Source organism: Mixophyes fleayi, chromosome 4 (assembly GCF_038048845.1).
Source record: "Mixophyes fleayi isolate aMixFle1 chromosome 4, aMixFle1.hap1, whole genome shotgun sequence".
In the NCBI taxonomy this organism is placed as follows: Eukaryota; Metazoa; Chordata; class Amphibia; order Anura; family Limnodynastidae; genus Mixophyes; species Mixophyes fleayi.
In genome coordinates, this window is record NC_134405.1 from 53,712,252 (window position 1) to 53,728,268 (window position 16,017).

The following is a 16,017-nucleotide window of genomic DNA, read 5'->3' on the forward strand; positions in this document are numbered from 1 at the left end:
GCTCCCTTGCCCCTCCAAGCTTCTAGAGAGACTTGCCTACACTCGCCTCACACGCTTTCTTTCTGCAAACAACCTGTTGGATCCTCTTCAGTCTGGCTTTCGTTCTCAACACTCCACAGAGACTGCGCTGACCAAGGTTGTTAATGATCTGATCACTGCTAAGACTGAACGCCATTACTCTCTCCTAATTCTCCTTGATCTCTCGGCTGCATTTGACACCGTTGACCACTCTCTTCTCATACAAACGCTGCAATCCCTAGGTCTTCAAGACACAGTTCTATCCTGGTTCTCATCTTACCTCTCTAATCGCTCTTTCACTGTTAATTTCTCTGGAGCCACATCTGCTCCGCTTCCCCTATCAGTTGGAGTACCACAAGGCTCGGTGCTAGGTCCTCTGCTGTTCTCTATCTATACCGCTTCTCTTGGAAATCTAATAAGTTCCTTTGGCTTTCAGTATCATCTCTATGCGGATGATACCCAAATCTATCTATCCTCTCCTGATATCTCGACATCTGTGTTGTCCCGTGTAACTGACTGTCTTTCTGCCATTTCATCTTGGATGTCCTCTCGTCAACTCAAACTTAATCTTTCTAAAACAGAGTTAATAATATTCCCACCCGCCAACAAGAGCATACCTGACATTTCTATCTCTGTTGATAACATGACCATAAATCCCACCCCACAAGCTCGCTGCCTAGGTGTAATCCTTGATTCACGCCTATCCTTTGTTCCCCACATTGACTCTATATCTAAATCATGTTACATACATCTAAAGAACATTTCCAGAATCCGCACATATCTCACACAAGACACTGCTAAAACCTTAATTCATGCACTAATCATCTCCCGCATTGACTATTGCAATTCCCTCCTTACTGGTCTTCCCAAAAACAGACTCAAACCCCTAAAATCTATTTTGCATGCTTCGGCAAGACTGATTTTCCTTGCAAATAGCTATTCCTCTGTTGAATCACTCTGTATGTCTCTACACTGGCTGCCTGTCTTCTACCGAATCCAATATAAAATACTTTTACTAACCTACAAGGCCATCAACAAAGCTGCACCAACATACATCTCCTCTCTTGTCTCAAAATATCTCCCAACTCGGCAACTCCGTTCTGCAAAAGATCTGCGTCTCTCATCCACCCTCATTACATCCTCCCATTCCCGGTTACAGGACTTTTTTCGGGCTGCACCCACTCTATGGAACTCTCTCCCTCGCACAATAAGACTCTCCTCTGTTCTACAAACTTTCAAGCGTTCTCTGAAAACCTACCTATTCAGACAAGCTTATAATATTCCTCAACCACCATCTTAACCTCACTACCTTTAGCCTGTTACACAATTTCACACAAGACAACTACCCCCGGACCAACATTGTTGTGTGACAGGATCATTTAGCTTATGAGTCACCCTACCTTTGCAGTCTGGCTGGGCCAAGATGCAAAATGTATACTTAACCTCATGTGTCAATCTCCCATTGTCCCATAGATTGTAAGCTTGCGAGCAGGGCCTTCTCACCTCTTTGTCTGTTTTACCCAGTTTGTTTATTAGTTTATTACGTTTGTCCCCAATTGTAAAGCGCTACGGAATATGTTGGCGCTATATAAATAAATGATGATGATGATGATGATGATGACTGCGTAGTGGAGTGGTCCCCACAATATAATAAGAAAACCATCAACTGGTCTTAATCGCACCAACAAATGTACCTGGACTGCGTAGAGGAGTGGGTCACCACAATATAATTTAAAAACCCTGAACTTGTATGATTCGCACCAATAAATGTACCTGGACTGCGTAGAGGAGTGGTCACTCACCACAATATAAATAAAAAACCCTGAACTTGTATGAATCGCACCAATAAATGTATCTGGACTGCGTAGAGGAGTGGTCACCACAATATAATTAATAAAAAACCCTCCACGGCTCTGAATTTTCAAATAAAAAAATCTGGACTGTGTAGTGGGGTGACCCCGGTACTAAATTTGATACCTGGGCCACAATACCTCCTGCAAGTTCCAAGTGTAGTGTTTATAACATATTAACACTACACTAATTCTAGCACGTCAAACCCTCTTGTTTTAAATAATGACAGGGCATTTAACTTTTGATTAAATGTTTTGAATTTGTTGACATTTTCTTTTACTTTTTGAACATGGCAAACGACTGTTGAATGGTCACATAATGCCCAAAAAAATAGTTGCAAGATGGAATTGTCCTTGGGCCCTCCCACCCACCCTTATGTTGTTGAAATAGGACATGCACACTTTAACAAACCAATCATTTCAGCGACAGGGCCTACCAAACAACTGTGGCTGAAATGATTGGTTTGTTTGGGCCCCCACACCAAAATAACAATTCATCTCTCCCTGTACAAACTAAACAGGCTCTACTGAGGAAGGATGTCGTCCTCATCCTCAACCTCTGATTCCTCTCCCCCTACAGTGTGTACTTCCTCCTCCTCACACATTATCAATTCATCCCCGCTGGACTCCACAACCACAGGTCCCTCTGTACTATCTGGAGGGCAGTGCTGTACTTCATTGAGGAATTGATTATTCATTTTTATAAACATCATTTTTTCAACGTTGTGAGGAAGCAACCTCCTTCGCCGCTCACTGACCAGGTTCCCCGCTGCACTAAAAACTCTTTCCGAGTACACACTGGAGGGGGGACAACTCAGGTAAAATAGAGCCAGTTTGTACAGGGGCTTCCAAACTGCCTTTTTTTCCTGCCAGTAACAATATGGACTGTCTGACATGTCTATTTGGATGGTGTCAGCAAAATAATCCTCCGCCATTTTTTCAATTGTGACAGCATCCAATGCAGCGACAGTAGACATGTCTGCAATGGTTGGCAGGTCCTTCAGTCCGGACCAGATGTTATCAGCATCCCCGCCAGCGGCTCTTTTAGGAAAACTGAGCTTTTTCCTCGCAGCCATAGATGTGGAAGCAAATGAGGGTGGAGCTGTTGGCATGTCACGGTCCTCTTCAGAGGACAATCTCCTGACCAGAAGGTCTTTGCACCGCTGTAGACTTGTGTCTGTCCGGAAACAGAGATACAACATACGCTTTAAACCGGGGATCGAGCACGGTGGCCAGAATGTATTCCTCTGTGTCACTCACCGGACTGTGAGTGCTACTTCTAAGGTAGCTAGGAACCGTGTCCATCCATTATTATGAGGTACTGCGCATGTGCAGTCCCTTTTAACCTTCAGTTCTGTTCCTTTAACTTAATTGGCTGATCAGGCAACACTCCCTATATTAAGCACCTGTGGTCAATACCACGTTGCCTGATCTTGGAGTCTCATTCCTCATGAGTCTCTGAAGGTGTTCCAGTGCCGGCTCGTGTGTTCAGCTGATGCTGATTCCTGTTTGCCGTTTGTGGTTTCCAGACCACTTCTATTCCTCGTGTTCCTAGTGTCTCCAGCAGCTGATTCCTATCCGCTGCCTCCGTGTATCTACAGCTACAGATTACTGCAAACTCTCCTGTGTTTCATCGTGACTCCAGCAGCTGATTCCTATCCGCTGCCTCAGTGTATCTACAGCTACAGATTACTGCAAACTCTCCTGTGTTTCATCGTGACTCCAGCAGCTGATTCCTATCCGCTGCCTCCGTGTATCTACAGTTACAGATTACTGCAAACTCTCCTGAGTTACATCGCTACTGTTCCAGCTGATTCCTGTTCGCTACTTCAGCGTGTCTACAGAGTCTGCTCGTCTCAGCGCTCCAGTCTGCATTCTACCTGCCGTCAGCTGACCCGCTGCCTACTGCTTCTACAGTGTGTCCATTTGTGTCAACTCGCCTGTTGCATCGAGTCTACGCTCCTCGGCTTCCAGCTTTGCTACATCGCTTCAACTCCCCCGTGGTCTCCTGCTGTTCTATTCAATATACTACTGCTTCCTGAGTATTTGTCATCCTTGCTGGCCTACCTACAGTGCGCTGCACCTACCTGCCGCTTCCATTCTGCAAGGACTTCTCATCTCGTCTGTTCCCGGCCGCTCAGGTATCCCTGCAGCTATCTCTAACAGCCTGCTCATCTGAACCACGGTATGCATACTTCTCATTGACTGTGCTGGTGTATTGCATATCCATCTGGACTGAGTTGTTCTCCTCCGGAGTTTCCATCCTCTGAGACTATTGCTATTATTGACTGTGTTTCCTTTTGCTGGACTATTTGAGTGACTTTGTTTATCTGTGCAGTGCTGTTTATTCTTTATTATCATTGTGTGCAGTTCAACGTGGGATCAAGTTCAGTGTACCCGTGTAGACTCTGCATAGCATTTATCTCCTCGTGTCCTTCCTCACATATATATTCAGTGGTACAACTTGCTAGAGGCAGACCACTGATTCCTGTTTCCCTGTGTCACCAGTTGCATATATCCTCTCACATAAGCAGTGGTACAACTTTCTACTCGCATACCACTGACTTCCCCGTTACCTTCACCTGGATTCCATTCCTTCACTACAGACAGCGGTACAACTTGCTATACGCAGACCGCTGACTTCCACCTCCTTATTACTCCTGGACATTCTTCTCACTATAGCAGTGGTACAACTTGCCGTGCGCAGACCACTGACTACCCTCACGTGCCCTTGTCCATCCAGATCCTCGTGTTCAGTTACCTATTGTTTACCAGTGCTGCTAGTCATAGACTTTCTGAGCATTCTCTAACCATCTGCTGTTTCCAGTTCCATTATCACCCTGCCATCAGAGTATCATATACCAACTCTACTGCTCTGATAAGACCATCAGCGGGTGATACTGGGTAAAGCCTCCTAGTGCCCGTGACACTCTGACTTTAAAAGAGTGACCACCCTCGGATCCTGGCAAAGCGTACGAAGGGCTTCATCCACAAGAGATAAATGCTTTGTTGGATCGCAATGCTTTACCAGCTCCTCCCTCACTTTCTCCAGCTGCTTCTGCAACAGCCTGATCAGGGGAATGACCTGACTCAAGCTGGCAGTGTCGGAACTGATTTCTCGTGTGGCAAGTTCAAACGGCTGGAGAACCTTGCACAACACGGAAATCAGTCCCCACTGCGCTTGACTCAGGCGAATCCCCACTCCTTTGCCTATGTCGTAGGTGGCTGTGTAGGCCTGAATGGCCTTTTGCTGCTTCTCCATCCTCTGCAGCATATAGAGGGTGGAGTTCCAGCGCATCACAACCTCTTGTTTGAGGTGATGGCAGGGCAGGTTCATGCTTTTTTGATGTGCCTCTAGTCTGCGGTAGGCACTGGCTGAATGCCGAAAGTGTCCAGCAATTTTGCGCGCCACCGCAAGCATCTCCTGCACATCCCTGTCACTCTTGAGGTAATGCTCTGAGGTAAAGGTATGGTGGCCTCTCCTTCACCCACTCCGCCAGGCCTGGTGCCCGCCCTGGCGGTGGAGTTGGCCTCCTCCTCTCCTCCACCTGTACTTTTCGTGTCATTCCCCCTGAACCCTCCCTCTCCTTCTCCTCTTTTGAAGCTCACTCCATCCGCCTTTTCTACCCCATCCATCTCCGCGTCACTGTCATCTACCGCCCCCCTGGCCCCACCTCCCTCTTCCTTGACAACTTTGCTAGCTGGCTTTCTCACTACCTCTCCTCCGATCTCCCCTCGATCATTCTCGGTGACTTTAATATCCCCATCGACAACCCCACCTACCCTGCTTCCAGCAAACTGCTCACCCTCTCTTCCTCCCTTGGTCTCACCCAATGGACCTCCTCCTCTACCCACTGCCTTTGTCACTCCCTTGATCTTGTTTTCTCCTACCTATGTAATCTCTCCGACTTCTCCATCTCTCCCTTTCCTCTATCCGACCACCATCTTCTCTCCTTCTCTCTCTCCTCTTCTCCTGCTCCCCTCCCCCTGCCCAAACCTACTCTGTCCATACGCAACCTCGATGCTCTTGACCCTGCCTCTCTGTCCTCCTCTCTCGATACCCTCCTTTCTCCCCTTTCCTCCCAGGCCTGCCCCAACCAGGCGGTCTCCCTCTACAATCACACCCTCACCTCCGCTCTGGACGCGGTCGCCCCTGCCCACTCCGTCCACCCCCGCTGCTCCAAACCCCAACCCTGGCACTCCAAATTTACCCGCTTCCTCCAAAAATGCTCCCGTTCCGCCGAACGTCACTGGAGAAAATCCCGCTCCCTGGCTGACTTCCTCCACTTTAAATTCATCCTTTCATCCTACAGCTCTGCCCTCTCACTCGCTAAACAATCTTTCTTTAAATCCCTCATCTCTTCCCAGTACTCTAACCCCCGCCGCCTCTTTGCCACTTTCAGCACTCTCTTGGCCCCCTCCCCTCCCCCCACCCCCTCCTCCCTGACTGCCTCTGATTTCGCCTCCTTCTTCTCCTCTAAAATCGAGGCCATCCGACTTGAAATCTCCTCCTCCACTCTCTCTTCCACCCATCCCACTCTTCTGTCCTCCCCCCAACCACCTTCCCCTCCACTCCTTCCGTCCCACCACCGGCGAGGAAGTCCACTCTCTCATTTTATCCTCCCCCCCCCCACTACCTGCCCCCTGGATCCCATCCCCTCCCACCTTCTTCGCTCCCTTTCCCCCACCACCTGCTCCCACCTCGCTCACCTCTTTAATCTCTCCCTCTCCACTGGCATCTTCCCCTCCTCCTTCAAACATGCTCTCGTATCCCCCATTCTTAAGAAACCTAATCTCGACCCCACTTCTCTCTCGAACTATCGCCCCATATCTCTTCTCCCTTTTGCCTCCAAAATTCTCGAGAGGCTCGTCTGCAGCCGTCTCACCTCCTACCTTTCTGAATACTCCCTCCTTGATCCTCTCCAGTCTGGTTTCCGCCCCCTCCACTCCACTGAAACTGCCCTTGCTAAAGTCACCATTGACCTCCTCTCTGCAAAAGCCAGGGGCCACTTCTCCCTTCTCATCCTCCTTGACCTCTCTGCAGCCTTTGACACCGTTGACCACCCCCTCCACCTTCACACCCTCCAGTCTTTCGGCCTCTCCGGCCCAGTCCTGTCCTGGTTCACCTCTTACCTTACTCACCGTTCCTTCTCTGTCACCACCTCTGGGTCTCTCTCCCCCCCATCCACCCTTCCAGTCGGAGTCCCTCAGGGCTCTGTTCTGGGACCCTTACTCTTCTCTCTATACACCTCCTCCCTGGGTGAACTCATCAGCTCCTTCGGCTTCAGCTACCACCTTTATGCTGACGACACTCAACTATACCTCTCCTCTCCTGATCTCTCTCCCTCCCTCCTCTCTAGGGTGTCCGCCTGCCTCTCTGCCATCTCCTCCTGGATGTCCTCTCGATTCCTCAAACTTAACCTTGCCAAAACTGAGCTCATAGTTTTTCCTCCCTCTCATACCCCATCCCCTTCTGACCTCTCCATCACTGTCGACAACACCTCTATCTCCCCTGTCCCCCAACTTCGCTGCCTTGGTGTCATCCTCGACTCCTCTCTCTCCTTTGGCCCCCACATCCTCTCTCTTGCTAAATCCTGCCACTTCGAGCTGCGCAACATCGCTCGCATCCGGCCCTTCCTCTCCCAAGATGCCACCAAATGCCTTATCCACTCTCTGATCATCTCCCGCCTGGACTACTGCAACCTCCTCCTCACTGGCCTCCCCCACTCTTATCTTGATCCCCTTCGATCCGTCCTTAACGCTGCAGCTAGGCTTATTTTCCTCTCTTGCCGCTCCTCTTTTGTCTCCCCCCTCTACCTAGCCCTTCACTGGCTCCCATTCCCCTTCAGAATCCTCTTTAAGCTCCTCCCACTCACCTACAAGGCCCTCGCCAACTCCACTGCGCCCTACATCTCCACCCTCCTGTCTATTCATGCTCCATGCCGCCCTCTCCGTTCTGCCTCTGACCGTCGCCTCTCTTCACTCCTTATAACCTCCTCCCACGCGCGTATCCAAAACTTCGCCCGCGCTGCCCCCCTCCACTGGAACAAGCTCCCTCCCTCCATCAGAACTTCCCCTAATCTGTCCAGCTTCAAACGGGCCCTAAAAACCCACCTTTTTCTTAAAGCCTTTCTGTCTCCCACTTAACTTCCTACCTTATCTTCTGCCTCTGTCCCCCTACTCTCCCTCTCTCCCCTGCGTCTCTCTGTCTGTCCACCCCTCCCCTTAGATTGTACGCTCCTCTGAGCAGGGCCATCTCTCCTCCTGTTTCCACCACTTCTAACTCTGCTCTCCAGCTACTTAGCCCTCCTCCTCGAGGGTCCTCCACCCCACGTCCACTCTCGCTCCCTCCTCCCCCCTGGGGGTCTCCCTGTCTTCCGCGCCCTCCTTCTTGGGCCCCGTCGTTTGCGGATCCTCCCTCCCCCTTCCCCGCCCTCTCTAGCTGTGCATTGAGCGTACTGAGTTGCTGTGTTTACTGTACTGTGCTGTCTCCCATTGTATTGTGATTTTGTTTGTCTCTGTACGGCGCTGCGGATGCCTTGTGGCGCCTTATAAATAAATATTAATAATAATAATAATAATAATAATAATGCTGCACCACCAAATTAATGGTGTGTGCAAAACATGGGACATGCTGGAAATTGCCCATATTTAATGCCCGCACAATGTTACTGGCATTGTCTGACACCACAAATCCCCATGAGAGTTTAAGTGGGGTAAGCCACTGGGAGATAATTTCCCTCAGTTTCTCTAATATGTTGTCAGCGTTGTGCCTCTTATTAAAGCCTGTAATACACAATGTTGCCTGCCTTTGCACGAGCAGCCATTTTGTAGATGCTGCTACTGATGCAGCTGTTGCTGTTGCTGCGGAAGGCGATGCATCTACCCAGTGGGCTGTCACAGTCATATAGTCCTTCGTTTGTCCAGAACCACTTGTCCACATGTCCGTGGTTAAGTGGACAGTGGGTACAACCACATTTTTCAGAGCACTGAGGACACTTGATCGTACTTCTCTGTACATTTTTGGTATTGCCTGCCTAGTGAAGTGGAATCTCGACGGGATTTGGTACCGAGGACACAATACCTCCATCAACCCTCTAAATCCCACTCCACTGATGGCGGACACCGGGCGCACGTCTAACACCAACATTGCAGTTACAGCCGCAGTTATACGCTTTGCAATAGGGTGACTACTATTGTATTTTGTGGTAATGGCAAACGACTGTTGGACGTTCAATTGTTTTGTGAAAGACTTAGCGGTCTTACGACTTCCCCTCTGGGAAGATGACCGACTAACAGCAGCAACAGCAGCAGTGGCAGATAACAGTAAGTAATAGCTGTAATAGCTGAAAGATAACAGTAAGGCATTAGAGAAAAATGTATGTTCAGAATCAGAAATTACACCAATCCCTGAGGAGAGTCCATCCACGAGTGGTATGTGCAATCGTGACCATTCTAATAGTGTACCCATAAAGAAGGGCCCTTTCAGCATTTCTACTGATGTGTGCCTGAACAGCCCGAGTGTAGCTGGCGATACACCAATTGAGGATGCCACTTTGGAATTGGAGGAGGATGAGGGGGATATTTATGTAGCTGGCGAGGGTGCTAAAGAGGGTGTTGATGATGATGAGGTTGTTTGTGTAAGTCCTACACCAGTGGAAGCAGTTCTGGCAGGTGACAAGAAGAAGGCCATTGTCATGCCTGGACATAAGACCAAAAAAAGCCACTTCTTATGTGTGGAATTATTTCTACCCAGATCCTGACAACAGTTGTCTAGCCAATTATAGTGTATGTAAAGCCACATTCAGTCAAGGGAGGGACCTTAACCATCTTGGAACCTCATCCATGTTACGCCATTTGACGCAAGTTCATGGCAAGGTGTTGGGAAAAGCTGAAAGAAAAATAATAACAAGCAGTCCGTCATCAGCTAGGACCCTTCTCTCACCTACATCTCGACTCCTGCAATCTACACCCACAACATTGTCCTCATCAATATCCTCAGTAGTGATAGGAGTTAGCCCTGCATCCAACTTTGTAAGGCTCGATGACTCCTGCATTATAATTGATTCCTCTGAAGAATTCTTGAGCGTTAGTCCCACTGCTGCTGCTGCTGAGGGTGAATCTTCCACCCATAAGCAGCCCAATATTTTTACATTTTGCTGTGCCATAAAATATATGTGTGCTACGAACGATCTTAGGTGTTGACCTAAATGACTGCTACAGCTGTACTAATTGCAGCAGGTTGTATATATAATTGGACCCCAACGAGTGACCACAAACTATCTTTGACATAGTCAGAATCAGACTGACGAAACGCGTTAGTGGATATTTATTCCGAATCAGACAGACATATGTGGAATTTTAACATCCTTTTAACCTGGACATCAATTTTTTTATCAACTTTTGAGAAATATTCTCTCTAATAAGTACATCATTATAGAGGAACTGTGAATCGAACAACTGTATTTGGCTGCAGGAATTGTAGAGGGGGAGAATCCTTCTTCAAACAGCCCACAAGCTCTGAATCAGGAGGTTGTCAGCCTTAATTGAGGAGAGCATGATAAGACTAGATTATTGTTCCTATGGAGGGATATCAGATGAACTTTGCCATTGTTTTTCAAACTTAAACACTCCTTTGGCGCATCTATATATGTTTATAGATTTTTTGGTACTGTAGGGGTTGAGAGGCTGAAAAGAAACTCAGTGAGAGAAGACTCGGTGCAGGAGTTGCTGCTGATAAACTCCTCTAGATCCTGGCAAATAGCCTGTGGGTGCTGCATATTGTGACACCCAATTCTCCAAGTGTTCCAACAAGGGCACATTATAAAGTCCCTGAGCTAATGTCATCTATTGCTCTGTGTCACATTGTATTTTCAATTGACTATAACAGGAATAATAGAGACAACCTATGTGATAGTTACATCAGAATGATCATTTAAAACAAGTAATTATGCCACTATCAAAAAGTGATGCTATACTGTAGAAGAATAAAATAGAAGGAGTGGGGCGGGGGAGTATATATTGAACGTAGGCTGTTTAGATCCTAGTACTGTTTTGTAGATTGTGACGCAATATCACCACCGTGTGGTAAGTATGTGTATCTACTTGTTATTTCTTCCCGCTGAAATACTAGGAAATACTTCCCGGTTCTGTTAAATCGTAATAATCATTATTGAAACATGAAAATACCGTTTGTCCTAATTGTTATCATTTAATTCCTCATCCTGTCAGATGGCTTATATAAAAAATAACGAAAAAAAACAATAAAGATTATTGGCGGACTTTTTGAAACATGCAGCGAGCTGATTAAACCAATAAGGATGAAAGGCGACCTTAAATCATCCAATGACAGCGCAGCACTTTGTATAAATAAAGTTGGTTAAGCAGCTTTTCTTCAGTTACTAATACACACTTGTAGTAGAACAATGGCCAGGACCAAGCAGACCGCCCGCAAGTCTACCGGAGGGAAAGCTCCCCGCAAGCAGCTGGCAACTAAAGCCGCCCGGAAGAGCGCCCCTGCTACCGGCGGCGTGAAGAAGCCGCATCGTTACCGTCCCGGGACAGTTGCTCTCCGAGAGATCCGCCGCTACCAGAAATCCACTGAGCTGCTGATCCGCAAGTTGCCCTTCCAGCGTCTGGTGCGGGAGATCGCCCAGGACTTCAAGACCGACCTGCGCTTCCAGAGCTCGGCAGTCATGGCCCTACAAGAGGCCAGCGAGGCTTACCTGGTGGGGCTCTTCGAGGACACCAACCTCTGCGCCATCCACGCCAAGAGGGTGACCATCATGCCCAAGGACATCCAGCTGGCCCGCAGAATCCGCGGGGAGAGGGCATAAGATAATCCGTACATCTACATACATAACACAAAGGCTCTTTTCAGAGCCACCAAATCCTTCTAAACGAGCTCTAGCATTGATCTGTGTATGTTATCAATTATTTATCTAAAGTAATAACTGTCTGGTATAAGACACGGGTCGGTATTCGATCATTTATGGGGATCCAAAGCAGCAGCTCAGCCTGTATTATCAGCACAACGTGCATTTCGTCAGTTGCTGTTTGCACACACTGATTCTCCTACCTACTTAACATTATTTTTTATTTATTTTCGAGAAAACTAAGGTTGTACTCAACTAGTTTCAACCACCCGCACAAATGGCATAAACTAGTGTGTGTAAGTATAGATACTGACGGCTTTTCTCAGCCACGTTATCCTACTGAACGAGCTATTAACATTAGTTGTTCCCCACAAAGATCGTCCCTGTACATAATCTCACTTATCTACCCAAAGTGGTGATAAAAGTTCGGGCCGGGTTTACTAGTGAAAAAAACTGCTGTGAACCTACACAAAGCTGCAATGAAAGAAACAACCGCATTGTAATCAGCTCCTATAGGAAAACGTGGGTGGCTCTGAGAAGAGCCTTTGTGTTATAGGGACGTCGGTTCTTTAGTGGAAATATCCAGCGGCAAATCACTTGCTCTTGGCCGGTTTGTGGCTCTCGGTCTTCTTGGGCAGCAGCACGGCCTGGATGTTGGGCAGGACACCTCCCTGGGCGATGGTCACCCCACCGAGCAGCTTATTGAGCTCCTCATCGTTGCGCACGGCGAGCTGCAGGTGGCGGGGGATGATACGGGTCTTCTTGTTATCACGGGCGGCGTTCCCGGCCAGCTCCAGAATCTCAGCCGTCAGGTACTCGAGTACTGCGGCCATATACACCGGGGCTCCGGCTCCCACACGCTGCGCATAGTTTCCCTTCCTCAGTAGACGGTGAACGCGACCGACAGGAAACTGCAGACCGGCCCGAGATGAGCGAGTCTTGGCCTTAGCCCGGGTCTTACCGCCTTGTTTCCCTCTTCCAGACATGTTCAGTTCAGCCTAATATACTAGCACTGTAATATAAGTATAATTCTGCGCGTCTCCTTCCTTCATATACTTGGAAGGGACAAACAGCTTCCTCTGTGATTGGTCCGCTTTTCCCTAACCAATGCCGCTCAGGTTCATGCACAGACCAGTCAGGAAGTGAAGGGTGGAGTTATGAATACACCGCCCGTCACATGATAAATTTGTCCAATAAATCGTGATTCCTCATTTGCATGCGCTGCCTATAAATAAAGCCGATCTGAGGGCGGTTAGAAACAGTTTTTCAGCATCGTGTGTAGAGAGAAAGAACTGATAATGCCTGATCCAGCGAAGTCAGCGCCTGCTGCTAAGAAAGGCTCCAAGAAAGCGGTGACCAAGACCCAGAAGAAGGATGGGAAAAAGCGTAGGAAGACCAGGAAGGAGAGTTACGCCATCTACGTGTACAAGGTACTGAAGCAGGTGCACCCCGATACCGGTATCTCCTCTAAGGCTATGGGCATCATGAACTCCTTTGTTAATGACATCTTTGAGCGCATCGCCGGGGAAGCTTCCCGCCTAGCTCATTATAACAAGCGCTCCACCATCACCTCCCGGGAGATCCAGACCGCCGTACGCTTGCTGCTGCCGGGAGAGCTGGCCAAGCATGCCGTGTCCGAGGGCACTAAGGCCGTCACCAAGTACACCAGCGCCAAGTAATATCCTCTGTCCTACATGAACACAAAGGCTCTTCTAAGAGCCACCCATCTTCTCACTAATCGGGCTGTAATTATTGTGGTTTGTGCTGTAACTGTACTAGGCTGCTGACAAGTGATTTGGGACTATAATCTGGCTCTTCATCCGGACTTCATTTAACAATTAATTTCCTGAATGGTCTATTCGTACTTTTAATGATGTGGAAAATGCAGGTGTACAAGTTGATCTATATGGTGCACATAAAGAAACGTAAATAAAATGTGACAATAACCCTTGTCCATTAACATTTATTATACAACATTTCATAGAATTTGTATATTTCTTTTTTTCATGTTTATAAATTGAACACGCTTTGAATTATTGGCTCTTTCCTACAAAACATCAGAAATTGGAAGTTGGCAACCACACTAATCTGACCGAAGAGCGACCTCATGTGGTCACTGAGGGAAACTTTGCCCTCGTTATCCCGATATGTTTAATTCTCCACTTCTAGTTAAGGAATTTACGGATACATTTAACTGTCTAACAAATAGAGTATCAAAGTGAAGATTTATTTTGCATTCTATTTTTGCAACAATTATGAGTAAAAGAGTGAATAAACCTTATTCCCCAAGAGACATAAGTATTGTCGGCAATGCTATTTATCCTTTGTGCCAAAGTTGTTCACAATGTGTGCCACGAAAGATGGTTACCGGAAGGTGTAATGCAAGGGGTTAAAGTTTGCATATTCTCCTTTATGACAGTGGGTATACCGGATAGAATCAATTAAAAGACTGCTGGCGTCGCGAGAACCCTGCGTACCTGAGAGTTCCAATAAGGTTAAGACTGCCGAGAATGTCACTGACCCTTGAAGAATCTATATGCAATCAGATCGATCATGTTATAGACTGCACTGTAACCACCAGCGTTTGCAATACACAATAATGATTATCAGGAGGTGTTGCAGGAGAAACGGTGGTTTTCTGTGTAGTCAACAGACCAATCAGTCATTTGTCTAGATTTAAAATCCAGCGCATGAGTTTGCAGACTTACTGTAATATTGCTATGAAGTCACATTTGCCTCTTCACAGCAATACCCAAGGTTATGGCAGGAAATGTGGTTGAGTGTAAGGATTGGAGACCGTATATGGTTACCTAATACATACCCCTCACTCCCGTGTTTCCCCCTTATAGTTCATATCGTGTGCATACAGCTCTATCGTGAGAGGGTGGGTGGCTCTGAAAAGAGCCTTTGGGGGGAGTTAAGAAAGATCAGGCTGCGGCTCTTCCATCACTTCTTTGCCGCAGCTTTCTTAGCCGGACTCTTGGTAGCTTTGGGCTTAGCCGCTTTCTTAGCCGGGCTCTTGGCAGCTTTAGGTTTAGCCGCTTTCTTAGCCGGGCTCTTGGTCGCTTTGGGCTTAGCCGCCTTCTTAGCCGGGCTCTTGGCAGCATTCTTCGGGCTTTTTGCGGCAGACGCCGTTGGCTTCTTCACCTTCTTTGGGCTCTTGGCCGCACTCGGAGCTTTCTTGGGCTTCTTAGGGGATTTGGCCACTTTCTTTGCCGCCGGCTTCTTGGGCTGCACAGACTTCTTGGCCGCCTTCTCTTTGCTCTCCAGCTGCTTCTTATTCAGCTTGAAGGAGCCGGAAGCGCCGCTGCCTTTCACCTGGATGAGGGTTTCTTTGCTCACCAAACCTTTCACAGCCAGTTTGACGCGGGTGTTATTCTTTTCCACATCGTAACCTCCGGCAGCCAGAGCCTTCTTCAAGGCGGCAAGAGAAACCCCGCTGCGGTCTTTGGAGGCGGACACGGCTTTCAGGATCAGCTCGGACACTTTAGGACCAGAGGGATTGGGGCTCTTCTTGGCTCCTCCTGCGGCTTTCTTCGGCTGTCTCTTCTTCTTGCCGGCTCCCTCTGATAGAGGAACAGACTCAGCGGCGACTGGTGCGGTTTCTGCCATCTTAACTACAAGTACACAAATAGAAAAGTACTATCCATAGAGAGCGGCAGAAGTCTCTTATATACACTGCCGGCTGCGCTGTGATTGGCTGGTGTGCACAGTCCGTCCTGTGTTTCTATTGGCGGATACGCAGACACGTAAACCCTTCCCTGTCTGAGTGTAAGGGGAGCTTTCCTCGTACGTTGTGTTTCTGTGACCGAGGAAAAGAGACTTTTATACGAAATGAGAAGACGAGCGAGCTGGTTCTCTGCACCACAACCGTCCTCCAAGGTCTCTCCTAACCCTTTATGGTCATTGCTGGACTAGGTGCTGCTAAGGAAGCCAGGAATCCCCGCTGGCAGCTCCTCCATACCCCGTCGGATCTGCCCGGCATGTGACACATCTCCCCGTTTCTACAAGGCTAAAATGGCCCATCGGGGCTCTTCTCTCTCCACCTGGCACTTGTCATAAAGAAGATGCTCTTTGTCACAATCCGTACATAGCAGGCTGCATATTGAACGACATAAAGAGGATCAGGACTCTTGTACACCCGGGTGGTTAGCACAGGCAGGTTGTATCTGCTTCCAATCCAAACAACTTTATGGCACTCTTGTCTAGGAACTAAATTGCCATCTTTATTGTGAAGAGAGGCTGGTGTGGGAAGAGCAGGGTGCTGGGCACAT

The 16,017-nt window shown here is 48.1% G+C and overlaps 4 protein-coding genes across 4 annotated transcripts; 2 read left to right on the forward strand and 2 right to left on the reverse strand.

Moving 5' to 3' along the window:
• The first annotated feature begins 11,293 nt into the window (after positions 1-11,293).
• LOC142150669 (histone H3) lies at positions 11,294-11,704 on the forward strand. Its single transcript, XM_075205863.1, has one exon. It carries the CDS (start codon positions 11,294-11,296, stop codon positions 11,702-11,704), a length of 411 nt encoding a protein of 136 aa, XP_075061964.1.
• Positions 11,705-12,049: 345 nt separating this feature from the next.
• Positions 12,050-12,749, reverse strand: LOC142149830 (histone H2A type 2-B). Its single transcript, XM_075205131.1, has one exon. The coding sequence runs from the start codon at positions 12,727-12,729 to the stop codon at positions 12,337-12,339; it is 393 nt and encodes a 130-aa protein (XP_075061232.1). The 5' UTR covers positions 12,730-12,749; the 3' UTR covers positions 12,050-12,336.
• A 236-nt stretch (positions 12,750-12,985) lies between these two features.
• LOC142149831 (histone H2B 1.1-like) lies at positions 12,986-13,710 on the forward strand. Its single transcript, XM_075205133.1, has one exon. It carries the CDS (start codon positions 13,042-13,044, stop codon positions 13,420-13,422), a length of 381 nt encoding a protein of 126 aa, XP_075061234.1. The 5' UTR covers positions 12,986-13,041; the 3' UTR covers positions 13,423-13,710.
• A 949-nt stretch (positions 13,711-14,659) lies between these two features.
• On the reverse strand, positions 14,660-15,355 carry LOC142149832 (histone H1-like). Its single transcript, XM_075205134.1, has one exon. It carries the CDS (start codon positions 15,353-15,355, stop codon positions 14,690-14,692), a length of 666 nt encoding a protein of 221 aa, XP_075061235.1. The 3' UTR covers positions 14,660-14,689.
• Positions 15,356-16,017: the final 662 nt, after the last annotated feature.